Source organism: Ptychodera flava, chromosome 17 (genome assembly GCF_041260155.1).
Source record: "Ptychodera flava strain L36383 chromosome 17, AS_Pfla_20210202, whole genome shotgun sequence".
In the NCBI taxonomy this organism is placed as follows: Eukaryota; Metazoa; Hemichordata; class Enteropneusta; family Ptychoderidae; genus Ptychodera; species Ptychodera flava.
The window spans coordinates 37125277-37141900 of NC_091944.1; the positions used below are offsets into that span (position 1 = coordinate 37125277).

The 16624-nt window shown below is 36.6% G+C and overlaps 1 protein-coding gene across 2 annotated transcripts in view; it reads right to left on the reverse strand.

Annotated features, from left to right (window-relative positions):
- Positions 1-398: 398 nt before the first annotated feature.
- LOC139116231 (sodium-coupled monocarboxylate transporter 1-like) overlaps positions 399-16624 on the reverse strand; it is a 31736-nt gene continuing 15510 nt past the window's right edge. For both annotated transcript variants that reach the window (XM_070678813.1, XM_070678812.1), the window contains exons 3-15: positions 15691-15742; positions 14532-14599; positions 13581-13735; positions 13136-13276; positions 12756-12885; positions 12312-12400; positions 8418-8530; positions 8033-8100; positions 7037-7123; positions 6297-6487; positions 4609-4709; positions 3465-3640; positions 399-2601 (exon numbers count right to left, since the gene is read on the reverse strand). In XM_070678813.1, coding sequence (XP_070534914.1) covers positions 2485-2601; positions 3465-3640; positions 4609-4709; positions 6297-6487; positions 7037-7123; positions 8033-8100; positions 8418-8530; positions 12312-12400; positions 12756-12885; positions 13136-13276; positions 13581-13735; positions 14532-14599; positions 15691-15742 — 1488 coding nt within the window. In that variant the 3' untranslated portion in view covers positions 399-2484. The remainder of the gene's footprint in view (positions 2602-3464; positions 3641-4608; positions 4710-6296; positions 6488-7036; positions 7124-8032; positions 8101-8417; positions 8531-12311; positions 12401-12755; positions 12886-13135; positions 13277-13580; positions 13736-14531; positions 14600-15690; positions 15743-16624) is intronic.

Here is a 16624-nt window from a genome sequence, read left to right on the forward strand (position 1 = left end):
ATTATTTTCATTTTATAAATCAATTGCAACTTCTAATTCTACTCCCCAAAGAATGTTGAATAACCCACTATTTAGCTTATCAACTTAGCGTCTATATGTGTAAATGCATAGTTATTGTTTACATTTGAATTCTAGTCTGGACCAGAAGTAACAATAACAATAACAATAACAATAACAATGCACTTTACAACCATAAGGGCTGAGTTGACAAGCTGGATACTGTGAATACCAACATTCTTTGGGGAGAAGAACAAGGAATTATTGTTCACATTGAAAGTAAAAATGGTGAAATTATCATTGAAAGTTATCATTACTGGGGCTTTAAATCAATTACTTTGGAAACTTCAGGTCAAGTTGAATAGAGTCATAAAGAAAGAATTGAAATACGAGTCAAAGAATGTGCTCTGAATACCTTTAATTTCTATATATATATAAAAAGATGTCATATCATTTGGCTATCACAATTCTCGCTACTTTAAATAGCTTTTGTCCGGTGCTAAGGGTCAAACTGCATGATACTGAAATACATTGTAGGTACAAGTCAACTTCTCACCACAGCAAGAGTTTGAGATCGTGATCTGATAAGTACTTTAAAAACATATCCAATCATTTTCATAGCTAAAAAGTTCTGTTTGTTTGTGAAACTAGCTCAACTCTTTCAACTTTTTAGGCACCTCTGGTATGAAATTCTTGTCTAACGTGAAACTTTGACTTCTGTCATCTTATGTGTTTTACCTGTAGAAATCTGCCATGTTGAAAATATGATTGATATCTTCAGATTTTTATGACTCACTTAGGTGGCAAAATTGTATTTAAGGTACTGAAAATTGCATTTATGAAAATAAGTAAAAGTTTCTGATAAAAATCCAATTACCTTCTTTTTCAATTGTCAAACTACATCTGTCATTAAAATACAAAGTTAGTAAACAGAGTTGTAATACCAAAAAGTAATAATCAAGTGTTGATTTACAAAAGACTAAATTACAAGGATATGTTTGTTTATTCTCTCTGATGATGATATGATGTGGTGTATTGTAGTGATATGTTCTGATGCGCCTAAGTTTTGAAGAGCATGTGTCAATCTCTGTGACAAAAAATGATATGCATTTCTATTGTGACACACTATACAAACACACATTCTACATATGTCAGAACTTTATTTTCATAGCACCTGGAGTAGATAAAAATTAAATCTAGAGTTTAAACTTCTAGACTTTGCTCATAATTATTTCCTGGCACTTTTGTACTCTTTTTTTTATTTGTTGTTCATTTTTTTGCAAATTTGTCATAATCAAATAGTATTTGCTGTAGCTGTGTGTATTTGGATAACCATTTACCAGATTGTAAAACCTTTTCCAAATCTGAATATTAATTAACCAATTCAAGAGCAAGTACAGAGCACACTATTCAAGTTGAGATTTCAATCTGACTGAATCCATTGACATTTAATGTTTATGCTGGATACAAATTATCAATTCTCTAGTGCTGAACAAATTTTGTAAGTTTCACTTTCTCTTTGGAGAACCTGTACACAAACTTTGTACAGCATTTAGCTGAATAGATATGCTGATGTATGCAATAAGTGACAAATTTCTATTCAAGGTCTGCTGAAATTCTTAATTTTGTATTATTTGAGAAAATGATTTTGTCCGACATCTTATAATCATAACTTTTACTCAACTTATAAAGAGAACCGATCTAGAAAGTAGGACTCCTATACGTTTTTAAGTTTTGGAGTTTTGAAATGGCAGCTTGGTTCTAGGGTAATCCATATGCAAATTGACAGATAGGTTCTAAGGTAACCCATATGCAAAATGCAGCCATGTTTAGGGTAAACGTATGCCACATTTTGGAATGATTTTTGAAATATTCACAAAAAGTTTTGAACATCAAATAACATCAAATAATATGATTAATACATACACTAAAACTGGTCCAAATATGAATCCGATGGTCATTCATAGCTTCCGGTTGCTATTGTACATTAGGACAATATATCAAAACTATTTAAACTAAACACTCTCACCCCTCCCCCTCTCTCTCCCTCCAATTCTTCATGGCTCCATGAAACCAATTTGATAAACAGATATTTTTCGTTTTAATTAAAGGCAGGCAGTGCATTCTGTGTATGATTTTAAAATTTTAAACCAAAAAATATCTTGAGATATATTTCTACAGAAAATGCTATAGTATCCGCTATGAGATAACTCAGTAAAACACAATTCTAAATATTTCCAACATATGCTTGCCTTTTAAGCAACAAACTCTGTTAACAAAGGGGTCATAAAAGGCAGAAAGTTAAAACTGATAGATTGACTGAACATAAAATTATTGTTCAGAAATAGAAGGCGAGGTAACACCATCACTATTTGTTTAAACCAAGTTGATGGACATCTTGAAGGTAGTCCATTGAGTCAGCTTGCACTGGATTCCACACACACATCTTGATGTTATGCAAGGTTTCTGGGAGTACTGCAATATAGGCTACAGTCCACTTTCGTGTTGCACAGCAACGCTATTAGCCTTGCCGTTCATTTCTAAGTCGTTCTTAATCCCATCAACTTTGTCCATGTCAGCCTGTACCTCCACAGTAACCATATCCTGAAAATCATAGAAGCATTTGTGTCAATGGAGATTTCTGCGTGTACATTTACTACATTAAATATGATGGTTTTCAATCGGGCTCGAACCCACAACGCACGGTACCCAATCACCTAGCAGCGGAGGCCGCAAACAGAACCGCCCGGCTAATCCCCAGTAGTATCTGCTGGCAGACATGCGTGACTGCTGTAGATATGCCAAGGCAAGTATTATCAAGAAAACGTCAATTTTGCCTCCAATCATCAAGACCAAATATTCCCTTTTATTGTGGCATAGTAATAGCACCACAGTCAACAAAGAGTATGTTATACTAGAATGCACCTGGGGTACAGATGTTCTCACACTTTTGCATTTTTTTTCTGATCTACCACTTGTGGGAGCTCATTTTAAAGCTCTTAGCATAAGAAAAATTTGCATCGTCTTAGTTTTTGAAAATCAAAAATTTTATCTTTTTACATAGAGTTATTACAGGGTTTGTGGCCATTTTGAATTTAAATAATGGTAAATATTCGATAATTTGTTTCTCCAGTTCCAAAATTTGCATGGTGACCCCCAATTATTATTCTTGATTTTGAAAGAGTATTTTGGAAAGATTCCTTGGGGAAAATTTGAGCAAAAGTTAAATCTTTCACTTTTGAGGCATATACTACCTTAACATTCAATAACCTCTTTGGCTAATTGGCAATTGTTGAATTCACACTGGAGATTGGTCCATTTCACGTTGATGTTAAAACTGGAAAATTAACAAAACAAGCTGGACAAATGTCCAATTTCTTGAAAATTTATGTGCCAGTAGCTTCTACATTGTCATCTTTTCACGGTTACTTTCGCTGTAAAATGTAAAATATTCTCCAATGACTTACAACATCATCAGGATATTGTTTCTCTGGGCTTTTCTTCTCATCTTCGTCCTCCTCGCGTTCAATGTATTGTACTCCGCAATAGCCTTTCTTTCTTAGTCCACTCGGCAAAAAACAGCAACATTTGTTCACAACTGGGCATATGGTTCTGGGATCTAGCTCTTCTGGTTTTGTTGGTCCTACAATGTGAATTGGACCATTGTACATGGATAACTCATATCATTTATGTTGGAATCTGACATAGAATTTCGGGAGACATCATTATTTATGGCCTGGGGGTCGGAGGAATGTGAGAGTGGTCACTCAAAAAATTGAAAACTTCAAGGGGGGGGTTACTCAAAATGTGGAGAGGAAGGAGGGGGTTACTCAATTTTTAGCGTGAAATAAATTGAAACACCTCTCAGATTGCAAACATCAATTTCTCAAAATTATCATAGGATCTGGGATAAAACTGAACTGTTACATCAGGATTTGAAAGGTCTTTACTGTTGCTAATTTTGTAAATTTTACACAATTACATGTATTGGTATTTAACTTTTCTAAGTGGGGGGGGTTCAGTCAAAATTTCAGAGTTAGAGAGGGGGGTTACTCAAATTCATCATGGTTGGCGAGGGGAGGTCACTCGAAATTTCGGAGTTTCCGATGAAATTCCTCCCCCCCCAGGCTGTAAATAATGACGGCTCCCTTATTAAAATCAACAATTTCAGTCGCTGTAATATCATGGGTTTGTGGTGCAAGGGACTGTTTAGCCATAGATGGAAGGCAACTGGTGCACAGATACATGTCTTGGTTAAAATTTACATTATAATATCCTTGAACCCTATAACGACACAAGTCATAGACTTCATACATAATTTTACTGTAAAGGGGATGAACTCTATTATGCTGCACTATGAATTTGATGTTTGCTTACAATTTCAAATAAATAAAAATAATCTGATATATTCCCAGAGGAAGGAAAACAACGGAGGTGAAATGTGTGAACTATCTTCTTTTGAGTCCGCTAAGTTCCTCCAAAAGACCATTTTCTTATACCTAATATGTCTTGCAATGTTTAAGCAGATTAATTTATCCTCAGGTAAGATCAAACAGTAGCCAATGCTGCAGTGTAAACGACAAGGGATCAATTTGTGTATTTTTTACTTACCTGTGATAAAGCTGACAATTAAACCAATGAAGATGACAGTAAGCCAGGCCACTGCACCATAGTACAGGTAACTGATGGAATAGAATTCAGCAATTGGAGGGCTGAAATAAAAACAACCAAACAAGTTAGTTTAGGTCTGTAGATGACAACTGTATAGGCTATATTTTACATGTTACCAGTCAAACAAGTGACCTAGCGTCGATCAAATCTTGCTGCGATATTTAAGATAAAGATGACAAATGTCAGTGGCTGGTTTGTAAATCAAGGGAATACTGATGAACATGGGACACATTTGAATATCTGAAGCAAATTTCAGAATGTGCTGTAGATTTGGGGGGAGGGGAGGGGGAGACGGGAAAGTCCAACCTGTGATCATCAGCATACATCAGTGCTAGCTGCAACTGCTGGTGCCCTTTGCCTGAGTACTAACCTTTTAATCATAGCTTAACTGCCCAGACAAACGTTTTGCTTGACCAAAACCGGCAAAAATTCTCAAAAATATAAGTACGCAAGCTTTATCATGAATTCAATAAATCTCAGCCGGGTCTTCCCTACAAACATGCATACAAAATAGCAATCAGAAAAGGAGATTAAGATTTTTGGAATTTTTTGACCAAAAACCAGCAAAAAATTGCCCCAAATGTGGTTTCACAGATTTGTTCACGATTTGTACTGATACAGATCATAAAATTTCAAAGCAATCTGATGAGCTGTTTCAGAGAAGATCTATTTTTTAAAAAATGGGGAAAAATGGCCCCAAATACAAATTTGCAAATTCTAGTAAGATTTGAACAAACGTAACGTCACTGTCAATCCAAGGAACCTTAATACCAAGTTTCACAGCAATCAGACAAGAAGATTTTTTGACCAAAATCAGGAAAATTTGTCCCAAATATACAAATATGCAAATTTCACTACAGTTGAACAAACCTGACTAATTTCATCCCCGGCAATTCACGTACAAAATTCCAAACCAATCGGACAAGCGGTTTCAGAGAAGATTTTTTGACCAAGAGCATGAAAAATTGCCCAAAAATATGAATATGCAAATTCCACAATTATTTAAACAAACTGGCTAAAGTCACCCCTAGCAACTTGCATACTAAATTTTAAACTACTCTGACGAGTGGTTTCACAGGGAAGCTTGAAATAAAAAGTTGATGGACGACAGACGACCAACAGCCACCTATTTAGCAGGTTTCGCGTTGCTGACAGCGGAGCTATTTTGTAAATTCGTTGCTAAATATTGTATACTTCTTTTGATTTGCATCTTATTGTACACCATATTACGTTAAAGGAATTAAAATTTCATAATATTTTCTCAATATTATTACAGAACATTACTACTAGATGCATACCATGTGTTCCGAATACTGTTTTGTCATTGCTTAAATGTTGCTTCTTCTGTGAGGCTCTCAAATCGATTTTGGTTTTTAATGGTTAAAATAATAATAATGACTTGGTAAAAAGTAAATTGTGGGTGCATGATGTTTATCAATCCAATCAAAATCAAATGTTAAGATGACATCAGGTCGCTCAGCGAAGAACTGATATCAGATCAGCTAACCAGAACAGCAAAGAAAAAGCACCCATTGTAAACATCACCTCCATATTTGATTTTAATCAGATTGGATCTGGATGTATGTGTTGATGATACAGATTAGAAGATAATCAACATCAAAACTTACTAGGAATCCTGGGGCAAAGGGGCCTCCGTGGTTGTACCGATTGAATAAGCAACGGTTGTAGAAGAGTTTGAAGGGATTGTACAGTTTGTGGTAACACGTGGTGGTTTATCCACATATGGCGGATAAAGAAATCCTCCAATGCCGACCCAAAACGACATTGCCAGACCAGTCAATAAACCTACGATGGCACCCTGTTTGAAATAAACAAACAAGTGTGCGTACAGCATTATCAAATTAACGGAACGCCTGATGACCAAAACATTCAATATGTTTATTTACTTCTCAATCTTTAGGGGGAATCATCCACTTACAAATTGTGTCATCGACTAGGTGAGACAAAACCACGTCGTCAGTAACAACAAAACTTTGCGAACTTGTTCCTCAATCGCAAATACTTTTGTCTTAGAAAAGCAAAGTATTACGAAAGGTTACACTTAAGATATTTAAAGCCACATCCATCCGATATTAGACTCCGTCATTGTTATAACTTTGGACTTAACATGAATAAATATTCATGTCAGGAAAACAGTCATTCCCCATAATTCTTTATTGAAGCAATGTATCAAGACCGTTTGTATATGTTTGTTAATATTTCTTGTCTTCATTTTTTTATTATTCTGTAATACCGCTCTTATGCTTTGATATTTTACCACTTGTATAAGACATGGAAGACCTATGTAAGTTTGAAAATAACCAAATTGATGCAAACAATTATAGTTTGTCATCAGTGTGAGACCTACCTTTGCATTTGCCCAAGGGAAAAACATTGCCAGAGAAAAAAGACCCAACAGAGGTCCACCGACCATACCAAATATACTCAGGGCGGCCTATAGGAAGAAAAAGCAGAATGTCCAAAAATCACTTTTTAAGTAAACAAGGTATTAAGGATCCATTACACTTTTGATTGCTAATCGCGTTTCGTTCGAACTTTTCGCCAAAATTAATTTTACACTGTATTTCTGAACGTTGGGCGACGAGATTTAAGAATACTGGGTATTGAATACTGGACTTGCGGTTTCAGAGAAGATGGCATATGAACAATTGACCTTCAAGACTTGCATGTCGTAAATCGTAAATGGAATCAAATCTAAATGAAAGTATCAAAAAGCAGTTGACAAATCAAAAGTTAGGCTATAGTCCTTTTGGAAAAACCGTGGTTTACTAAGATGGGAACATTGCAACCTAAAGATTAAGCAAGGTCGACCGCGAACGCGTTAACGCCAAATTCGAAACAACGTGATATGCACCTATGATCGTTGTGAGAGCACACTCATTGCTCTGAATGCTCATCATTGCAACTAAGCTAAAATGTCATTTTAGCATTTCACTGTACATGGTTATGAGCGTAAAGGGAAACCGTCACCGGAACTGCGCCTGTGCGAGTTTCTTGTTTACAAATAATGTATTTCGTGCACGATATCTAGATGCACCCCATCATCATAGCTGCAACATTTAAATTATACGATGTAGATTATGACAGACATGTTTTAACTTTCATCAATCACCATCGTACCCTTGATACAGTGTTAACATTGGTCGCATGGGTCCCATAAAACCTTTCAGCGCAGTTCCGAAGACTGTATCCCTTTAACTGTCGCAAATCAATATTTGGCATTAATCTAGGCGACTCATTCATTGAACCTGTAATAAATTGATTTGGTAACTGCGAGCCTCATCTTTTCTGTATCCGTGCCATCTTACATTAAACACACAAGAAGCGTAGGCATGTAACTTACCTGTAAGACATCACCCATCATTGAGGATATCCACGCCATAAAGACACAGAACAAGCCATAACAAAGAGCTGAAAATATCACAATAGTCAATTAATTTTATATGTAGATACACTGTGAATTTACGTCGTGAAATTGTTATGCATTACTTTATTTTATTTTACTTTAAATATATTCAGTAAAATAAATTAATTTTAGAAGAATACCATAAACTAAATTGTTAAAACTGTTTCCACTAACCACTTCGATCGTTCTGGATTGACATTATCAACACAGTTTGAAAATATTACATTTAAACATATATCGGCTTTGACATTGGACAAGTCTGTCATGATTTCAATTAACTAGTATTTTATAAGAAACTTTCAACGACGATACATTTACTCACCAAGACATTTTGTTATCAGGGTGTACCTTGCCTCCGGAATGTTTTTCCAATACTGACGAATGATGTCCTCTCCGGTGACTGCGGCAAGGGAATTTAAACCAGATGACACGGTACTGCAATAAAAGTGGAAACTTTTAGGAAACCAAAGTTTGCTTTAAGTCTGAAACGTAGTCGACTTTATGGCGTTACCCTGCCTGCCCGAGGGCGGCTTTCTTAGTGTGACTAACACGCTCTGAGCATTGAAATTACTGACTCTTAATATAAACATGGCATAAGAAACGAAGAGTCTTGTACGACAAACGTCAAGTAAGATGAAGCAAGGGGTGTTTATAATGGCTTGTGTCTTCGAATGACCCACGACTTTCCGCTGAGCAATTTATGGTAAGGTCAACAGTTTGACTTTACCAGACATTGTGCCCACTATTTACACTAGTTGTCCCAGGTAATCCGTACGCACTTGTCCATATGGACTTTTGGAAAACTAGTTCAGCTCCGAGGTCGATGCAGAAAAATAACAGTGCGGGGCCAAAATGTAACTTTTCACAGTTGGTCACAAGAATTTCCATCGGGTGACGAATGTTTGCATAAGGGTACACGAATCAGCCCGTGTTTACACAAAGTGGACATTGAAGTGACACACAAGGAGTATAACTTGTTGCTTGTCAACCGAGGGATCAATTGGGTACACCGTTGTGTCATTTGTCTTGTAACGTTTGAATGTGAACAGACAATGACATTTGAAGGGGACTATAACTTAGTATTTTATTGAATCTGTAAGACTCAAACCTGGAACAGCTCGTACAAATCATTGATAACATTTCCCTATAATTTGTTTGTACATTTTTTTCGTTCAGCATCTTCGTGGACTAAGAATTGTTTTCAAGATTCTTCTATTTCTGTCCTCCAGATGTTAAATGTCGTTTTTTAATGGTGATGAAAACTCGATTGACAGGAATTATTTGAATTTTATTTGTTGCTGTTTATATTTTTCCTATTCTTACTCTTGTTGTTTGTCTAATTGCTGTTGTGCCACTTTCAAGGTATTTTAAAGTATTTTGTCATTGATTTTTCATGACATCATACACTCATTATTTCTGTTCAATCGTTATTGTTCAATCGTCCTAAACACTCGCTCACAATTGGTTAATTTGCACCTGGAGTCTCCATCTAACTAGGCTTCGCTGCCACGTAGAACGCCGTGCAATACACTGCCATTATTTCAGATCTGGCATGGTAGAAGGGATCTCTTCTGTAGTTATACGGATACACGGAGGCCCACTGTGTCATTTCTGTACTGAAAGGACTACCAATGATTAGGTGAGTTTCTGTCTTGGTTCTTTCAAATTTGTATGTACCGCAAAATCAGATTGATTCGTGTATGGTAACTCTCTGTATTTTAGAGTGGTGTCCAAATTGTATCTACATGAGACCTTTTGCGACGTTGAAGGCACACAATGTCGAAACGAATGATTACGAGATAGATTTATCTTCTTGCCCGCCTCATGAGTCATCGGTTTATGATTGACATTAACCAGTGCTGCTATTGTTATTCCCATCATTGTCATCACCATCACCATCACCTTCCCATTGATCATTTTTATTGATGATGGCGGTGGTAATGGTATCAGTAGCTGTAGTAAAATTAATACTATTTCAATGGTTATTGTAGCTGATGTTGTTTTCCAAGAATTAAATGTGTTTACAGTAATCTGTAAACAACAGTAATCTGTCGAATAACAGTTCAAACCTAGCCTGCTTGACACTCTGGATATCTGTCCCCGAGGCGCATTCTACCTAAACCTTAGACAGATGCAATGATGGATTATATGGAACGATTAGTCTCGGTTACCCAGACTGCTCTGCGAGGCTCTCTTTCGAGCCCCGCAGAGCAGTCTGGGTAACCGAGACTAATATAACGATATGCTGCGCATTTTGATCTAAACCAGTTATTTCATGTCCAGCCTTCAAACCCGGTCAGGTTTTCCAAAGGATGGAAATCATGATGTGATTATCAGCTAGGTCGGTAACAAAGTTCAGAATCGCAGTCGTTTCATTGTCAGCAATTGTACTTAGAATCACCATCAGGAAACTGGTTGAAGTCAAGTTGGACTGGCTGTTACGCCAGACGGAAACATCCCCAGAAAACTTGAGATGCCATTTGATCTGTCCGATGGACAAAATCAAGTTTCAAATTTACAAAGCTAGGCTGTGGCTAGCCCTGCGTACAGGTCTGTGTGTTCCCGGCGTTATACGGCCTCCACCACAGCCCTGCAAGGGTCCATAGAGATAACTGGCGAGATTCAAAATGGCGATCTCCATGGGTATACAACTTGTCGAGTACGTATATGTTTCAGAAAACGAGCGGTTTTGGACTTTAGGAGAAGTTAATCGCATCTTTTCTGGGGTGGTTAGGAGGTAATGGTAGTCAGGGAAAGGATTTTGCCCCAATAGAGCAGAATTTCGGCCAAAAAGAGTCTTTTCGTTGCGGTCCAGATCTGGACCGCATTGTCGCCAGTCATCTCCATCAACCGTTGCAGGGCTGTGGTGGAGGCCGTATAACGCCGGGAACACACAGACCTGTACGCAGGGCTAGGCTGTGGTTGATATTGTCGAAGCCATACATGGCGTATGGTCACTATCTTTAATTTGTACAGCTGTCATGTCAATCATAATAACAAGGCCTGAGTATGCCAATCGACTGCTGATTGGGTGTTGTTCTCAATTCCAATGCTGATTGGCTGCTGTGCCCTGTTCTGATGAATTTATTACAGAAGTGAAATCATTGAATTATGGTTCACTCGTGCATAGCGGTTATGTGTTGCCGCGATTTAATAATAATACTACAGTCAGTAGAAAGGTTTATGTTCGGCACTGCATTATTACGATGTGACTTTGTATAATATTGCGTACACTCTTTTCGAGAGTAACAATTCTCAAAAGCCTCAAAGGGAAGATGCCATCGGTTAAAACAATTTTTATTTTATATATTTAGATATTAGCGATCAATTTCGATATCTACTTTCTTCTAAATACAGCAATGTGTAGATATTCATGATCTTTGATGATAACAAAGACATTCTGATTCTTGATTTTGTTGCCATGGAGTACTGAACATTCAAAGTCGCATCACTTGGCGATGGTTTTGGTTTATCTTATATCATGGTCTCATACAGAGTATTTTAGATTATTGTTGTGTTGTTTGGGGTAATGCAACGGCAAATAATCTTGACAAAGTTGATACTCTTCAAAAACGGGCGTTACGCACACTTTTTGAGTTATCAATTGATTTTCCCTCAAATGCTTTATATTCTACATTATGTCGATTAGACAAAGATTTTTTTATTTCATGGCACTTTTAAGTTTCAAATGTATGAATGGTTATGCTCCACAATATTTATCTAATTTTTACTCCACAAAGTAATGTTTATGATTATTTTACACGCTCTACTGCACGTGAGAATTGTCATGTACCAAGATGTGTTCTAGGCACTGGACAACGTAGTTTTCATATCTGTGCCACGAAAGTTTGGAATTCATTACCGATTGAAGTGAAAAATTTGACCAGTCTGTACACATTCAAATGTAAACTGAAAGAATATGTTAAAAGAAATGTTCCCCTTTAATATACTTTTGTTTTCTTGTATTGACAGATGTATTTTTTTTCCTTTTTCGAAAATTGTATGAGCCCCGATGAAAATTACTATTTCAGTAACTCGGCCGCTCAGTAAGAATGTAAATAAATGTAAATAAATAAAAATGAATAAATAAAATGTGTAGAAAGTGAACAAAAAGCCAAAGGGCTTACATTCAAAGAGCCTCTGTTTGCATAGTGTCTAGTTGTTCAACCTTTTTTGGCAAAATGTTTGACGTCATATAAATGTTAGCGTCACTAACCTTAGAGCTCCGCTGAACATACAGGAGACAAAAAGACCAGGTAACCCAGGAAGGAAACTTAGAATATCCATGACAAAGTATGGCATTAGCTGAAAGATAGACGATATATGTGTCAGTGATCAACCAGACTTTCTGCCACCTGAGTGATTTTCAAATTTAAAACAATGCGGTTGCTAAGAAACAAATGTCTTTCCCTCTTAAAACGAAATGTTTCAGTGTCAAGCACATCCCGCGCACCTGAACAAGACCCGATAGACTTTGCTGGAGGATAAAACGGCTATGTCGAGATCACTTTACAATAACTGTGAGGACAATATTTTTAGTGCGCCCACACGGAAAGCTGAACAAAATTGGCAGGTTTTTCTCAAGAAAGAGATGATGAAATTGAAGTGTGTATACATACAATCAGTGATCTTTATTTTTCTTTCACATTTCAATATGTACCTGATCTGTTGCATCGACGTAACCAGCGTCATATGGATCACAGTCATAGTAGGTAGCATACATCACAAGGCCACTACAAGCCGCTAAGGCAAGAATTAGCAGCAATCCAGGTATGTTCAGATATATAGCACTGTAAACAGACCATATTGAAAGTTAGAGTAGTACTTGGCCAGTTGAATGCTCTAAGTAATTAAACAGGTACAACTTAATAAACAATAAACACACAGAACAGATACACAAAGATCGTTGCAATAGCGGTGAGGTTCCTGTTAGGTACACTTCAAAATTTATTGATTGCGAGTTGCTTTTATTTCCATAAAAGTCTGAAACTAAATCCGTCGAAGACCAAGACGTAGCCTTCGTTTTGTGTTCTTACTTACATTCTTGCATCGCGTTCAGTACGGCAGGTCAAATAGCGTTGCACCTGTGACTGGTTGATACCGTAGATGGCCAACCATGTGAACAGTCCACCCACGCAGATTGTCCAGAAAGTGTGACGAATGGTTGGATCAAAACTGAAACTGCAAAAAAGACGGAGTGTCGTTCGTTCTTGGTAAATAATGCATTACCATTTAATTCAGAAACACACACATGCAATGTTAAAGGTTACTTAATGCGTGGCAATGCAAGAAAATTCACTGTCTTTGAAAGAAAATGACTGCAGAGACTTCGCCACTTCGTTTAAATTTCTTTATAATTGGTAAAGCTGTTTATGTTGTCCACTGGTAAAATAGTTCCTCAATGCTCTCCCCTTTTGTTTGTTTGTTTGTTATTTATGTACTTGCTTTTCACAAATATTGTCCGAGGCAATAGATTTGTACTTACTTGTCAAATTCAATTCTTTCACCTTCGATGCAAATTTCCATAACTCTTCCCCAACCACCAACGTTGATCGAGCCTTGAATAATGACAGCGAGAAACCCTGCCACCATTATACTCAGTTGGAAAACATCTGTCCACAGTACAGCCTTCATGCCACCCTATGTACACAAAATAAAAATCCCATTTATAACATGATGGAGCGTGGTCTGCTCTGTGTTAAGATATGAATATTGGACGCACCAGTGATCGATAATATTATCAAACGTTTGCTTTTAGAATCATTCGTTTTAAATTTTGTCTCATCAGCTGAAAATTTTGTACGTTCGTTTAAGTGATGGAGTTACATTATTTCACCAATTTCTTAAATCCAATTTGAAGGAAAAACTGCAAAAAGTTAATACACTGGTTATTTTATAGAGCTGAGAAGACTTTAAAAAGAAGCTAGACAAAATTTCGAAAAGTCACGTGAACCAAAGATCCGGAAATTTGTTCCTCTGCGTATGATGATGAGATTGTTGGTAGGAATTGACTCGCTATCTCCACAACAAATGCCCATCGTTGAAAATACAGAAATCAGAAATTTCAGTCGAGGAGCATTTTTGTAAAATACTTCGATCTACTTATGCCTTTACAACTTTACATCAGTGAGACGGAACGTAGTGTTCAATATATCAACAAGGCATGCATAAATTTTTTGAACAAAAAATATTCACAACTTTTGCAATTTTTAAAAGGAAGTTTCATTTTGGCTCAGTTCTGTACAATTTAATGTTCAATTTGAATGAATAATACAATTTAAATATCATTTAGTGCACTGCTTATTTCCGTAAATTGTGATAGATCCACAGCTTATTCGAAAGAGTTTAACCAGGCTGCGCAATCCGTTATCAAGATGGTTTTGAAGTGGCTAAAAAGAATTGATCTCGAGCCAAAAAATACAGCGTGAATACTTACAATGGTTGTGTAGAATGTACACACTAATCCACATGTCAATACAGAACCCCAGAGTGTAAAACCAGTTACTGCAGTTATAAAAAAGAATTTGAAAATATAGTTGATTATAGAACCAGCGATTTTTAATAAAATTCTTCGCAAGGTTTTTACATTCAATAACCAAATCATTCTTCAAACAAAACACCGATCATTTCTCCCCTTTACCCGGAATACACGCAAGTTTTAGATCGTCACGTCCATTGGTACACTGAGTCTCTAACAAATATACTTATAAAAGTAAACTGCAACAAAGTTTGAAACTTCACGGTTTTTCCGTTTTTTCCGTTTTATGATGTGCAATTCAACAGATCAAAATCACACGAACATGTTTGCAAACACATGTTTTTCTTTCGACCAGTGGTGTCACTGGGCAAAGAAAATGAAGTTGAAAACGGTAACACTTTTACCAAATAATTTTTTGCCTCGCAGACAAACTAGTTTGAGTGCGAATGTTGAATTATGGAATCAAACTTCCTACGACTCAAGGTAGAATGCATCTGGAAGATAGATATTTGGACTCTAACATGTTTAAAGTACTTTACCGGCTACCATTTGTGTGATCTCATTTTGAAGTACTGTCAGTAAATGAAGTTTAAACCTCTTATTTTGTGAAAACCAAAATATCAATTTTACCGCATACATTTAACGCTGGGATGTCGGCCATTTTTAATTTCAAGTGTCAGTATGTACTTTCTCTAATATCAAGACCTGCACGATGAACCAAAATGTTTATTCTTCATTTTGAAGATAATGGTTCAAAGTTGTCTCGAGGAAATGTTGAGTTTAAAGTCTCTCACTTTCATTAGGAGTAATACCTTAACAAACGCCTGCGACAAATGTAATGTGATTTTTTATGGCATAACGGCAAATCAACTGAATATACGTGATAAATAATCTTACCAACGGTAGCGAAAAATCAGACATCAAGTGAATACAGTGTCGTCTTATGCCAAAAACAGCTCTGTGTTTCTGTTGCTGAATAATATGTGTATATTTTAAACTCAAAATGTACATAAATGTTTCACATCGCTATCTATGTTTACGAAAGTCTATGCATTGAAACATCTATAGTGTTTCGTTGCTGATAACCTTCCGCCACAAAAAACAAACCAAATCCTACCTGCATTAAGTGCCAATGACGGCGCGTAAATGGCGATACCCATGTATAAGGTCTGTGAAGATAAAGTAATTTTAAAAGATCAAACATGCACTGAAGTATAGCAGGGAATGTAGATATCAACGGCGTCGACTTTATCTGCCGACAATTCCTATTCGATGTAAAAATGTGATAAATTCTTATCTACAAGTGAAATTTTTGATGAACTTTCGATAAAGTGGTCACTACACTTTTTGATACACTGCACCAAACAGTCGATCTACCACATGGTAGATAAATTATAGACCGAAATATGTCTCACCGATCCCGACTGCTAACCGACGGGAATCAAATACATGTATCATCTGAAGTGATACGGAAACAGCCGAAAAACTTGAACTATTGCAAACGAGTATGTGCCTTCAAGGCATTTTACATCAACCTCACGTCAAAATTATGCACTGAACATTTCTAACGGTAAAGCACGCGACAATCTCTATCCTATCGGTAAGTGAAAACTCGACTACTTGAAACTTGTAGCTTTATCGTTGCGAGAAAAAAAATACGTTAAGATTTACCAGTACAGCCCTGGTGGAAATACTAGAATTCGTGTACATACTAATTCATTGTTCAGATAATGTATCATGAGCTGCATTATTTAATTCAAATGCTAACAGCATATAGACATATCCGATACATGAATAAATTCTATCATCATTTTACACGTACACTGTCCGTTATGGACCAAATATGGATCTGACAAATGTACTGGCTTTTTACAATATTTCATCAATTGTGTTCAATGCGAAGTGTTGTTCTAAAGTAGTAATGCCAGGAATAATACCTAGCCTCTATCTACATGGAGTTGATACGGTCTGGAGATGCCAGACATAGTTCTCCGCTCACCTATATGGATGAAAGCAGTGCTCAATCACTGATATTACAGTTTGTTGAATGC